The following is a 13,993-nucleotide window of genomic DNA, read 5'->3' as shown; positions in this document are numbered from 1 at the left end:
CAAACTATGGAGTTTAGAAGAAAGGAGCACCATCTTCCAAGAGAATACAGCTGAAAAAGTGTCCGCTAATAAACGACAAATTATTTCGACCGAAATGGTACGAAGTGAGCAATTACAGAGAACGTGAAGTATGCAGAGTTCGAAAAACATTTCGCATATATTACCTAAACAGTTACTCTGAGATAACTTTGGAAGTCAATAAATTATTGTGATTTATAAAGAGCTTTTGCAAGTGAATATAAAGTTTCAATTGTGATAAAAATTATAAAAGCAAAATAAACCGGAATTATTTATTTCCTTTTTTAATTTCGTTTCTTACTCTATTAATTCATGGCGCTATTTTTAAAACCTTTCTATTTGTTACAATGGCGCCACCTTAATTTGCCCCCGATCGATGGATCCTTTAATATATTCAGATGGTTATCCTTCCTTCCTCCCTCCATGATTCAAACGCGAGAATTCAATAAGAAACAAAAAAAAAAACAAAAATCTTCGTTGTATTTAATTAATCGGTAAAGCTTTAGATTAGGTAAAACCGAATTTCGGGACCGTGGGGGGATAGGGGGGGAGAGGGTGGGGAACGCTACCCCTGGTACCACTATCACACCTCGGAACCCCATGGTTATGGAGATATCCATGGTTAAAGTTTTGAGGTTAGAAGAAGAATTTCGAAAGTTAGATGAACGCTTGGCTCCGGCGCTGCGGGAAGTGCAGCCCTTCCGCCCTTGCGTGCGAAAGCACGCTCACTCATGCTCCGTTCCGCAGCGGAGGCTGGTCGCCTTCGCCGACCAGCCTCAGCCGCTCCTCTACGCATTCGTTCGCGCGCTTTCGCACGGCGGGCGAGGGCTGCTCTCCCTCCGCGCCTCCGCGGCACAAAAAAAACACTCTAGGGGTAGGACAGACCAAGACCACGTGGACAGTGGGGTGCTCCGATTCGGTTTTGGGTATTTTTCGAATTTCTAAACCTATATTCTAGCACGCAATGTTACTAATTTTATTAGAATATTATGTCTGACGCGTTATTTTGTTTAAAAGTGTTGATTTGTCACACAATGCAAACAGTACGAGCTCAAAGGTATTATAATAGCTTTAAATTCTTCTTCTAACCTCAAAACTTTAAACATGGATATCTCCATAACCATGGGGTTTTGAGGTGTGACAGTGTTACCTTGTATAGATTCCCCTACACCCTCCACCCTCCACACCCAAAAAAACCCCATAATTCGGTTTTTCTAATTCGGTTTTACCTAATCTAGATCTTAGCCAATTAATCTCATTAAATTTTAATTGTGTTTGATTATTTTTATTAATCTTGACTTATTTTGGACTTTTTATACAAATGGAATTTATGATATTTTAATGATTTTTATTGATTAATTAACAATAATACTTTTTATTCTTGCTTCATGACATTAATATACTGTAGAATGTTGTATACTCTATAATGGATACATTTTATATAATAATTTAGTAATTAGTAGATTAATGTGTTAATACATATGTATTCTGTGTGTTCTGTGTTCTGTTCAGAATACATATGTATTCTGTGGATGTACCAATAAAATAAATAGATAAGCTATAATATCTCTTTCAGACGCTGTTTGGGTGTAGGACACAATCATATTACGACAGGCCAAGAATTGTGCAATTTTTGTAAAAATAATTTTATCTGAGCCCATGAAACCGTAAAGATGAATCAATAATAGCAGAAAAATAAAAAAAAAACTAAATTATTTTTTTCATTATTTATCTTTGCGTCCATTTGCTATAAGTACTGGAAAAGCTACATTTGCTAAAATAATAATTTTTAACTTTGACGGTTCGCAGGAAAGTGGACATAAGGTCCTTATGTCCACTTTCCTGCGAACCGTCAGAGTAAATTATTATTTTTTTGTTTTTCAATTAACGCCTCATACTCAAAATAAAATATAAAACCATTGCCATATAATATACGTATTTATTTATTTTTGTAGACAAGTAAATTCGTAAATTCGATGGGATGCTTGCCGCTCATGCGCCGTCCTGTTGAAAAATTATTAAAAATATGTAATTAACACTGTAAATAATTAAGTAAATCAAAGTATGTTACGTTAGTGTATGTTATGTACTGTGTGTCTACGGTACTAAAGAATATAGCCACCCCCTCTCTTCATATGGGTGTCGTAAGAGGCGACTAAGGGATAGCACAGTTCCGCTACCACCTTGGAACTTAAAAATCCGACCGATGGCGGGATAACCATCGAACTGCTGGCTTTGAAATACACAAGGCCGAAGACGGGCAGCAGAGTCTTCGGTGCGACAAAGCCTGCCCAGCGTAGTGACTATGGGCAAAACACATGAGTTCACGTTATTTTTGGTGTAAACTTGTGGAGGCCTATGTCCAGCAGTGGACTGTATAGGCTGTAATGATGATGATGAAAGTATGTTAAATATAACTTTATTTACAATTAACTTTCCGCCTGTGTGGATCATTTTAACTGTTCTTTTTTTCGTGTTTAATATAGCCTATTTCACTCATCAGAAGCGGCCTATTCGTCATAACCGATTTCACTGAAATTTTTATCACGTGCAGAGCTTGGCTATAAATGAAGCTACCCTAAGTGGAAACTCGATTTGGATCCAATTTTTTAGATTCTTTTTTAACGGGGCTTTGGTAAATACCATTTTTTTCCCCGTTTTATTACCCGTCTGCCAATTAGCTGTTTACATAGTTGCAAGATGGTCATTTTATTTCATTAGGCTTACGGCGTATTATAACTATATCTAATACTAAAAAGCTAAATACAAGCTACCGCACATTGAAATATATTATAATGGTATGGTAGATTCGATTCGTTTCGAAGCTTTATAGTTTTTTCAAAGCTTAGAAGCTTTTTCAATGACAGAAAAAGTTTAGTAAATAAATTTGTTTTAATTTAAAATGCTTAACTATATATTTAAATTTTTGAAGTTGAACTTCTTTAGAATCCTTGTGATTTGTAACTCGTAAATGTAAAGGAGATAATGAGAAAGAATACATTATATAATGTTTTATATTATCAGTGAAATAAATCGCTCCCGTGCTACTTTTCAGAAATCTCTGATATTTTTGTTTTGGGAAACAACTTTGGGAACAAATTCTACAAAATTCTATACATTTTTTTTTAAAGAGACGATTGATAAAAATTAAAATTAATAAAAAAAAAAGTTAATAATACCTTCGTTCCGATAAATTAAATATACATTTATTCATTTTTATTATTATGTAATAACAAAATAATACTTATAACTACCCGAGTTCATATTAAAATTCGCACATGGCAACATCCACACTTTCACAAACATAGTAACACTGAAGTCTATTTTCTTTTTTTGGTATGATAACACTATCATACCATATTACGGCCGTTGTCGCCTGCTATTCTGTCAACGATCTGCAACAAAAAAAAAATTGTATCACACGACATGCACCAGCTTACAACTAAAAAGAGAAATATCCAATACCATACACACAACAAAAAGTTATGAGGTAACACACGCAAAAAATACACTTGCATTGAATCTCCTCCTTATTTTGAGCCAGATAAAAAATAGATATAAATAAATTTAAGTAAGTAGATAATAGTCCGGTGCAGTGGTCCGTATAGTCATCTTACCCGTCATCGGTCGCGGGTTCTATTTAAGAAGGTCATTAGTGTTTATATAAATATTTGTTTATGGCCTGAGTATATGTCCTTGTGGATCTCCCCACTGTGCCTCAAAGAGCACGTAAACCCGATTTTAATCATATATACCTGATAACAATTGTTATTCGTATAGAAATTATGTGCCTACTAATATTTGATTTGTATTGGCCATACCAATACATACAGATGTTTGGCGTGGTCTGGGTGTTTGTGCAGTCCTTGTGGGTCTCCCCATCGTGCCTCGGAGAGTACGTTAATCCGTCGGTCCTGGTTGTTATCATGTACACCTAATAGCGATCGTTACTCATAGTAGGGAATATATCCGCCAACCTGCATTGGAGCAACGTGGTGGATTAAGCTCTGATCCTCCTCCTACGTGGGGAAAGAGGCCTATGCCTAGCAGTGGAATATTACAGGCTGAAGCTTAGCGTAGCGTAATGTTTGATTCGACTAGTCAAACAATACAGACCAGTTAGTCTTTGGAGTTACCGCAAAGTAGCATAAAGGGAGCTTGACACAGTTTTTATTTAAAATGTTGTTGATATTAAAAAACTTTTACATAAACAAAAAATTTTAATAAATCGTAAAACTACCAACCCCTCGTATTATTGGTAAATTTAGGAGTGAACCCAGCACTGGCATCATTCTGAGGAAATTGATAGCTGCCGGCAGGAACCCTCTGAAAACAACGATAGAAATATATTAAAACATGACCATAGTAACATTATTTTAAATAAATCAATATCTTAATAAACACTGGCTGGCATACAAGACATGAGTGATAATAAAAAAATAAGAAAATAAATTTTTTGTCAGAAAAATCTACATAATTAAGTTAAATAATTGTTTGATAAGTACAATACACATATGGCATAATTCGAAAACTATAACTGAGGTAGGGCACAGCAGGAAATTTCCTGCTCAAAATATGGAGCAGCCCGACTGGGGTAGTACTTCGACCTTGCAGAAGATCACAGCTAAATAATACTGTTTTCAAGCAGTGTTCCTGCTGGTGAGTATGGTGACCAGAGCTCCTGCGGGGAATTGGGGATTGGGTCGGCAACGCGCTAGTGATGCTACCTGTGTTGCAGACGTCTATAAGCTACGGTAATCGTTTACCACCACCGCAAGCTTTTTTTGCCGACCTAGTTATATTTAAAAAAAACTAACGAAAATGAAATACAATCGAAAAGAGAATCTTCTCTATTTTATAACCGACTCAAAGGCAAAATAATTGTGTTTGCAGGCAAACGAAAAAAAACCCACTTCAATTACATCGACAAGTAATACAACGTAGGTAGACGAAAAAATAGTTAAGTGAATACACATTATCAAAGATTACTCCAAAAGTTGTAATCAGATCTCGATGAAATTTAAATGTGACCACACGATAAACATCGCCTTTCGAATAAATTAAAAATCATTAAAATTATCTTCTTTTGTTGGAAAGAAGATATCCCTAATTTAGTACCATGATAAGGAAACCAGGATCTGATGATGGGATCCCAGAGAAATCGAGGGAAACTCTTGAAAATCCGCAATAACTTTTTACTGGGTGTACCGATTTTGATAATTTTTAATTTAATCGAAAGCTGATGTTTGTCATGTGGTCACATATAAATTTTATTGAGATCTGATAACTACTTTTTGAGTAATCTTTGATAACGCGCAGTTACTTGACTATTTTTTCGTCGATCTACGTTGTATTAATCGTCGATGTAATTGAAGTCGGTTTTTTTTTCTAAAAGTAATATTTATTAATGTATGTTCGGGGATAAGTTCGTCGTTTATGAACCGATTTTGATAATTATTTTTTTTTTTTGTTGGAAAGGAGGAGTGGTATCATGACAAGGAAGCCAGGATCTGATGATGGGATCCCAGAGAAGTCGAGGGAAACCATCAAAAATTCGTATAACTTTATACTGGGTGAACCGATTTTGACGATTTTCAATTTAATCGAAAGCCGATGTTTATCGTGTGGTCACATTTAAATTTCATCGGGATCTGATAACGACTTTTGGAGTAATCTTTGATAATGCGTATTTACTTGATTATTTTTTCGTCTACCTAGGTTATATTACTTGTCGAAGTGATTGAAGTCGGTTTTTTTTTTTCGTTTGCCAGCAACACAATTATTTGTATAGATTTGTAGAATATTTTTGAATATTGTTTAAATTATGTGACAACGGCTTGATGGGATTTGAATTTAGGAATGTAAGGGGCTGAAAATTATTTTGTCAAATATCACAGCACAGGGTTCTTGTTATTTTGTATCTATTACCTATCACAGGACCGTTTCTTAAGGTTTAACTGAAGAATGGCACAGCAAAACGAAATCTGAAGTAGCCGATCTGGAGAAGTACCCGGACCGATTTTAAAAACTTACCTAAATAGAAGTAAGAACCCATAGATCTCAGCGATCATTCCGATCATCGGCCATCCTAGGAGCACAATAGTGATGCCTCCGAAGAAAGCGACTGAAGCCTTCACCTTGTGCCTTTGGAAGAAAAAGAAAAACGTCCTTTGGAGCCCTATGACGCACGCCAGACCACTTATAAAGAGAATCTGAAAATATATATTTATTTTTTATTAATTCAATTACATCGACAAGTAATACAACGTAATTAGACAAAAGAACAGTCAACTAAGTACTCATTATTAGAGATAACCCATAAAGAACTCCTCACTTGATCAAATTTTAATGAAACCACATTTCATGCACCAACTTTGCATTAAAGAAATAAATATCATAATCGTTATACCAAATGGTAATTAAAAAAAGTACTTGGCAGATCTCCATTTAAATTAAATGGACCCACATCACACACATCACCTTTCAAGAGTCAATAGTTCTGAGTGTTCCGAATGATAGGGTGGACGAGTAATTCGTTGCCTCGGTTACTTTAATTCGCATACTTTAGATTTTAAAGTACCAACGTTATCTGTCACTAAAACGTTGTCGCATAAAATTAATTGTAAAAATTGTAATAAAGAAATATAAGATATTTCTGGGTTTAAATTAATCCCCAGGGTATCGTTGAAGACAATTAATTTAACATAAATAAGAATAATACTAATAATATGAATAGATAAAAATTGATTATAATGGTCTAAGATCTGAACTAGAAATGGCCTTCACCATCTGTTTAATGAATGAAAATAATTTTAAGCTTACTTTAGTATACCTAAAAATTAATTGCAAACTAATTGCCTAAAAAGTCTTTGGCCAGGCATATCCGTTACTTTCATATTTTTCATATTTCATACAAATACTTTAAATATTTTTCTAATATTGAAAAAACCTAATTGGTCAAAAACCTTGCCAAACATCACCAAATGGAAGAGGGTCAAAACATTGCTAATAAACATCGAGCGATTAATGGATGACTCTTAACAGATTTGTGGAACACTAGATTTGTCTTAAGCTGTGTGGCTACGGCAGTAAAGAATATAGCCACCCCCTCTCTTCCCATGGGTGTATAAGAGGCGACTAAGCGATAACACAGTTCCACTACTACTTTGGAACTTAAGAAGCCGACCGGTGGCGGGATAACCATCCAACTGCTGGCTTTGAAATACACAGGCCGAAGACGGGCAGCAGCGTCTTCAGTGCAACAAAGCTAGCCCTGCAGTCACCAACCCGCCTGCCCAGCGTGATGACTATATGACTACACACATGAGTTCTCGCCATTATTGGCGCGAACTCGTGGAGGCCTATGTCCAACAGTGGACTGCGATAGGCTGAAGTGATGGTGATGATGATGATGATGATGATGATGATGACGATTATGATGATGATGATGATGGATTTGTCTTGAGTGGAGTGAGAAATCCATTGATTTTGTCCACTTTTTGCATTGTTACAGTATAGCCACTAATATTCTAAAGCTTTAATTTTTTTATTGTATTTTTTTTTCATTGTCATTGATTTTAATCAATATATTTAACCTAACCTAAACAATTTTTCTTGTACATCTTAAAGACTGACAGATATGGCTGTATGGCTTTAAGTCGGCCTTTTGAACAATGTATTATGTACTATTGTGTAATAAATTAATAAAATAAATATTTTTAACAAAGGCTAGTCAGTTTCCCTTGAACACTCTTTATTAGAATAATGCAATACGAATATAGATTTAAAAAAAAAAAAACTTTTTAATACTCACATTCCCAATTGCTAGTAATCCCTTATCAAACAACAGTAACACTCCTAGAAAAAGGAATGTAATTCCGAAGCCGGCTAATCCGACTCCAATCTCTGAAAAAAATTTACCCATATGTGAAATAACTTTATAATTTATATTTTTGGAATATTTTAATTAGGTAGTAAATAGAAAAAATGAATATCTATACTAATATCTATATTGTTTGTTGAATACCCTAATCACAAGAAATGCTGCATTGAATAGAAAAATTTTTTTTTGTTGGTTAGTCAATTTACTGAGGAAGGCGATATAATTATGTAAGATTATATCTTTTTCAAATTAATGCCAGTGCCATATTATTATTATTTACACAAAATAATTTTTAATTCTAGAACATACTGCTTTAAGAATACTAATGTCAAAACTCTGCGTTTAGACTTCCAAGATCAAAAAGTTGTAAATTTATCTAGATTTATACAGCAAATTTTGATGAATATGGTGAGGAACAAAAAGACAGACAAAACCTCTATATAAAATAATTTGTCTACTAGTAATTTTATATATAACCTTATGTTTATTTACATTTTTTTAGTATTGCAATATAATTTATTGAATTTCATCAACAAATTACTAAACTTATTACATTATTTCGGAAATGTAAATTTTAAAAATAATATTAATTAAAACTATATCATAAATATCGTATCGTTTTACGATACTTATGTATTATTTATTAATTTTAGTTACTTTAAAAAAATTAACACAAATGCTATTTAAATTTTTTTTAAGTTTTCATAATTGTATGTCCGAGATCATAGTCTCGGAATACGGACTTTTTCTATTATTACTTTTAAATTATAATTTCAGACTCACTAAGTGACAAGTACACGTAAAAGGATAATAACTGATGTTTACTGATAAAAGAAAAATTATAGTTTATTTTAAAGTAACATCAATGTGAATGAAAAAGATAAATTTATTGAGAATATACTCACTTTGTGTATCGGTTATATCAATCATTTTGAAGATTATATTAAAATATAGTACTATCAAGACAATAATTACAGATTACTTAGCTAAATACATTTGTAAATACGATTTTAAGCTATTAAACAATTCTATAATCCTTTACACCACGTCATATTTGCTATCGAATTTTCTTACTGTCATGTCATGTGTCATTTTCATAACGCTAAAGGGTGCGTTCTACCTAAGGCCCACAACGCCATCGATCACGACCGTTGAAATACTGTAAACCTGTAAAGTGATACTCTTTCGTAAAGTGGTCGCAGTGCATATCGGAACATATCCATAGTGTTTTTATTAATGTCCGTGTAATTATAAATTATAAATATCTCTGATACACAGAGTATAGTAATACTTATACTCTGATAACATTAATTAACCTGTACGCTAGGGTATCTCTTTCTCCAATCTGTCAATTGCTTTTAATATTTATTCTACTCAATGTTTGTCAAATAGTGAAGTCCAAAGAGTACTATGGTATAAACAGGGTGAATTAATGACAATATGTCCCCACTACTATTGGATCTAATAGATAGCAATAACCTGGTAATACTCAATAATGGTTCTCCTACCCGACGTGTCTCCCCCCTACAGAATCCTAAGAGTGCAGTTGATCTGTCACTGTGTTCCCCTTCAATATCTCCTTCACTCTCTTGGGCAGTATTACCCAGCAGTTTTGGTAGTGATCATTTTCCAATAACCATCTCGATAACCTATTCCTCCAGATTAAAAGTTATTACCGGCCGGCCCAGATTCAAATATAAAGTGGCAAAGGCAGATTGGTCTAAATTCGCATTAACCACCGATAATGAAGTAAGTCATATTCCGCCAATCACCTGTGAGAATGTTCACTCTCAATATACTCATTTTAAAAATGTGTTTATACGTTCTGCAGATACATCAATCCCTTTAAAAACTACTGAAAATCATAGACGACTGTCTCCTCCGTGGCGGGATGCAGAATGCACTACTATGTGTAGACTCCGTAAGTCTGCTGAACGGTCGTATTCATCATCCATGACTATGGAAAATTTTCTTAATTATAAAAAGGTGGCAGCGGATGCGACTAGACTATTTGCTCAGAAAAAGAAACTTGCGTGGTCACGCTTTTGTGAAAGTTTGTCCCCGGATTCCCATTCCTCTTTGGTCTGGAATAATATCAGAAAATTTAGGGGGTCATACTTTGTATGTGATTCTCAACAGTCTAATGATACATCTGTGTGGATAAATGCCTTCGCACAAAAGTTAGCACATTTATCTGCCCCAACCTTTGAGGAATGTATTACTCATATTTCTGCGTCCCTTCAACCAATAGACTACTTCGATTCGCCGTTCTCTATGGAGGAGCTTCAGTTAGTGCTACATGTTCTTCAAGACTCCTCTCCAGGCTTAGATGGGATTCCCTATTCTTTTATTTTCAAAAGCGGTCCAGCAACTCAAAGTGTATGCCTAAATTTTATGAATGCCATTTACCAATCTGAGGTCCCTCCTGAAGAATGGCGTTTTCAAATTATTTTGCCCATTTTAAAACACGGAAAACGTAGCTTAGACCCCAATGGATACCGCCCAATAGCTCTCTCGGTTACTTTAGCAAAAATTCTAGAGCACATGATTAAAAATAGGCTGGAATGGGTTTTTTTTTATTAAGCCTTTATTGCCAACACTATATACATGATTTATCATTTCATAGTTAAAATTAGACATGCAAATTAGAATTTATAGCTTTAAAAGTAGAATATAAAAGTTCATTTTCAATTTTAATTGTAATTTTAATTGATATTATATTATTAGGTAAATATGTCGGGCGACGCGTCGGCGTGTCTTTGCGACACGAAGGCCTCCTCCAGCTTTCTCCATTCTGCTCTTGTTTCAGCTTTTCTGTGCCACATTGGACCCGCATGCTTTTTTAAGTCATCAGACCAACGTTTTCTTTGTCTTCCTCGTTTTCTTTTTGTTTGATATCTAGGGGTCCATTCTGTTATATCTCTCGTCCATTTATTTCTATTCTCTCTCATCATGTGGCCTACCCACCTCCATTTGAGTTTTCTAGTGCATGCTTATTTAAGTCATCAGACCAACGTTTTCTTTGTCTTCCTCGTTTTCTTTTTGTTTGATATCTCTCGTCCATTTATTTCTATTCTCTCTCATCATGTGGCCTACCCACCTCCATTTGAGTTTTCTAGTGCATGCTTATTTAAGTCATCAGACCAACGTTTTCTTTGTCTTCCTCGTTTTCTTTTTGTTTGATATCTAGGGGTTCATTCTGTTATATCTCTCGTCCATTTATTTCTATTCTCTCTCATCATGTGGCCTACCCACCTCCATTTGAGTTTTCTAGTTTTAATTACTACATCTTCGATTTTGGTAATTTGTCTTAGATCTACGGCTCTCTTTCTATCCTTTTTTGTGTAACCCAGTATACTCCTCTCCATGGCTCTTTGGCATGTAATCAGTTTTTGGTTTTGTTCTTGTGTGTTTGCCCAGTTGTGTTTGGCTGGAATGGTTAATGGAGAGTAAAGGCGTTATATCTAAAACTCAGCTCGGATTTCGAAAAGGTTATAGCACCACCGACAGTTTAGGAACTTTTATAAACGACATACGCATTGCTTTTTCGAAGAATGAATTAGTGGTAGAATTGTTCCTTGATATATCATCTGCATATGATAACGTGCTTCTTCCGATACTCAGGCAGAAAATGCTCCAGCTGAGTGTTCCAGTGAAGATGACTAATTTTATTTTCAACTATCTTTCTTCTCGCTCTCTTATTATCTGTTCTCAAAATTCTTTTCTACTACCTAGGTTAGTATGGAAAGGATTACCCCAAGGCTCTGTGCTAAACCCTCTCCTCTATAGTATTTATACATATGACTTAGACCTTTCTATTAATTGCTTTTGCAATATTCTCCAATATGCGGATGATATAGCAATGTACATTTCTTCTAAGAATATTTCAGATTGTTCCGCTCGCATGAACTCTGCCGTTAATTATTTAAATGATTGGCTGGATAGACATGGCCTATCCATTTCAATTGAAAAAAGTACAGTGGTGGTTTTCTCGCGCTCTAGATCCATCCAGAATATTTACAATTATCTTCTTATTACTTCGTATTTACAATAATCTTCAGGTTTTTCCAATGAGGAATTGTGTTAAGTTCTTGGGGGTTTATCTTGACTCTAAGATGAACGGTGCTCATCACATCAACCATATCACTCAAAAATGTGAGAAGAGTATAAACATTCTTCGCGCCCTCTCTGGTGTATGGTGGGGCTCTCACCCATATACCCAGAAACTCCTATACAATTCTCTGGTTCGTAGTCACTTAGATTACAGATCGTTTCTCTCTGAGCCATGCAGTAGAACCTATCTGAAATCGCTAGATAAAATTCAAACAAAAGCTCTTCGTATTGTTGTAGGTGCTATGAGGTCATCGCCCATAAATGCTCTTCAAGTTGAGTGTGTTGACCCACCACTTCAACTTAGAAGGCAATATTTATCTGATAGGTTTGTATACAAAATTTTTCAATCTACTTCCCACCCACTTATTGACAAACTTCATTATCTGTCACAGTTAGTTTCTTCCTCAAATTATTGGATGCACAAAAATCTTCCATGTCTTGTGATCAGCTATCGAAAAATCGCTCGTCTACCTTGTCCAAAGAGCAACACGGAGGGGAGTAGCCATGTACAGGCGTTCCCCTCTGTCAAGGTATAAGGCCAAATGGCCATGTGCAAACAATAAAACTAGTTGCAGCCGCACTGATCACTAGACTAAATCTAGTTGCGCGATTGAATCAACGTCCTTTAAAAAATGCCAAATTGTTCTGTTTTTTGCTTCAAAAAAAGATCTGCCACGTTAAATTTACTAAAACATGCCGTTACCTTTCATACGTAAGTATTTTTTAATCACATTATTACTTGTATACTACTTTTAAACCTTTTTTAAACTTAAAAATTACAAATATTATCGGTCGTGTTGACTCGATTTGTTTACCAACACCGGCCGCTCGCCCTCATACAATATGTGGATCGGTCGAGCGACTGATCGGAGTCTATTTCCGAGAAGTCACTGTCGCCGAGCGATAGTGTTGTTACCGGTTTGTTTGTAGATAGTTATCGATAAAAACGGCAAAGGCAAAAGAGGTGACAGACATTTTTGAGATTTTGATTTATTTAAAATATAATATTGCTAGCTTTTTTTAATAAACATAGTTATATAGCGCGTAATACTTCGTCGACAAGTTCGTGCATGCGCGGTCCCTCTCCCCCCTGCACCTCCCGCGGTAGACGCCGGCGCATCCCGGCTCGGTTGTTAGAGTAGTCAGTGAGGAAATCGTCGAGTTAGAGAACAGTCGTGTGCGCGGAATAAACGTCTGTACGTAGAAGTGAGCCTGCAACCGCGCTACGTCTCGCATGTGTTCCGCTGACGTCCGCCACTCCGCTCGCGACCGTTATTCCTTTTTAATATAATAAAATAGTAATTTGCTAATTACTGAGTTGTAAATGATTGCCCTATAAAATGGCAGCCCAACGTGAGGTCCGAATGTGAAAAGTCGTGTACCTATAGGATGATGCAATCATTTTTAAATATTAACTCATGTGATAGTGTTTGTGAATTGCGTCGCGAGTCGAACTGAAACTTAACATTATTAGTATATACGGTTAAATAACAACAAGTTACGTGCTATTTGCTACATAAGTTTGTTAAATATTATTATTTTGTCATATTGTATAATAATATATTCTTCGCTAAAGAGTTTTGTGTAATCGTTGTTAGCACGTAGATACTTATGTTAATACATACACCGTTGTATAAATTCTTATTAAAGAACTGTCTAAAGGGTTTTAATTAATAATAAGTTTTGTTTGCTACGATTAGATCCATGATAATATTATTAGTTTGTTATATTGGATAAAAGTATCGAAGTATTTGTGTAAATCGTTAGTACTTACGTTAATACATACGCTGTTGTATAAATTTTAATTTCAGTACTGTTTAGAAAGGTTTTAATAATAAGTTTTGTTTGTAGTAGATTCATGATATTATTAGTTTGTTGTATTGGATAATAGTATCTATCGAAGTATTTTGTGTAACTATTAAATTGCGTATAGATATAACGCTGTTGCATAGAATTTAATTTTGTTAAGTAATGTATAAG

At 34.9% G+C, this 13,993-nt stretch overlaps 1 protein-coding gene across 4 annotated transcripts; it reads right to left on the bottom strand.

The window, feature by feature from the left end:
- Positions 1-1,943: 1,943 nt before the first annotated feature.
- LOC123667217 (vesicle transport protein GOT1B) lies at positions 1,944-8,998 on the bottom strand. Of its 4 annotated transcripts, none has more exons than XR_006745416.1 (6): positions 8,806-8,998; positions 7,832-7,923; positions 6,052-6,230; positions 4,263-4,344; positions 3,273-3,413; positions 1,944-2,022 (listed from the first exon to the last, which is right to left on the bottom strand). XR_006745416.1 is itself a non-coding variant. In XM_045601175.1 (6 exons), the coding sequence occupies exons 1-6, from the start codon at positions 8,828-8,830 to the stop codon at positions 2,011-2,013; spliced, it is 429 nt and encodes a 142-aa protein (XP_045457131.1). In that variant the 5' UTR covers positions 8,831-8,998; the 3' UTR covers positions 1,944-2,010. The 4 variants fall into 4 exon arrangements, 3 of the variants coding, with proteins under 3 accessions (XP_045457131.1, XP_045457130.1, XP_045457132.1); XM_045601175.1 differs by having other exon boundaries at positions 3,375-3,410; positions 4,260-4,344; XM_045601174.1 differs by having other exon boundaries at positions 3,375-3,413.
- Between the last annotated feature and the right edge of the window lie 4,995 nt (positions 8,999-13,993).

This window comes from Melitaea cinxia, chromosome 27 (assembly GCF_905220565.1).
Source record: "Melitaea cinxia chromosome 27, ilMelCinx1.1, whole genome shotgun sequence".
NCBI lineage: Eukaryota > Metazoa > Arthropoda > Insecta > Lepidoptera > Nymphalidae > Melitaea > Melitaea cinxia.
The sequence above is the reverse complement of the archived record's forward strand: the minus strand, read 5'-3'. Positions and strand labels throughout refer to the sequence as shown.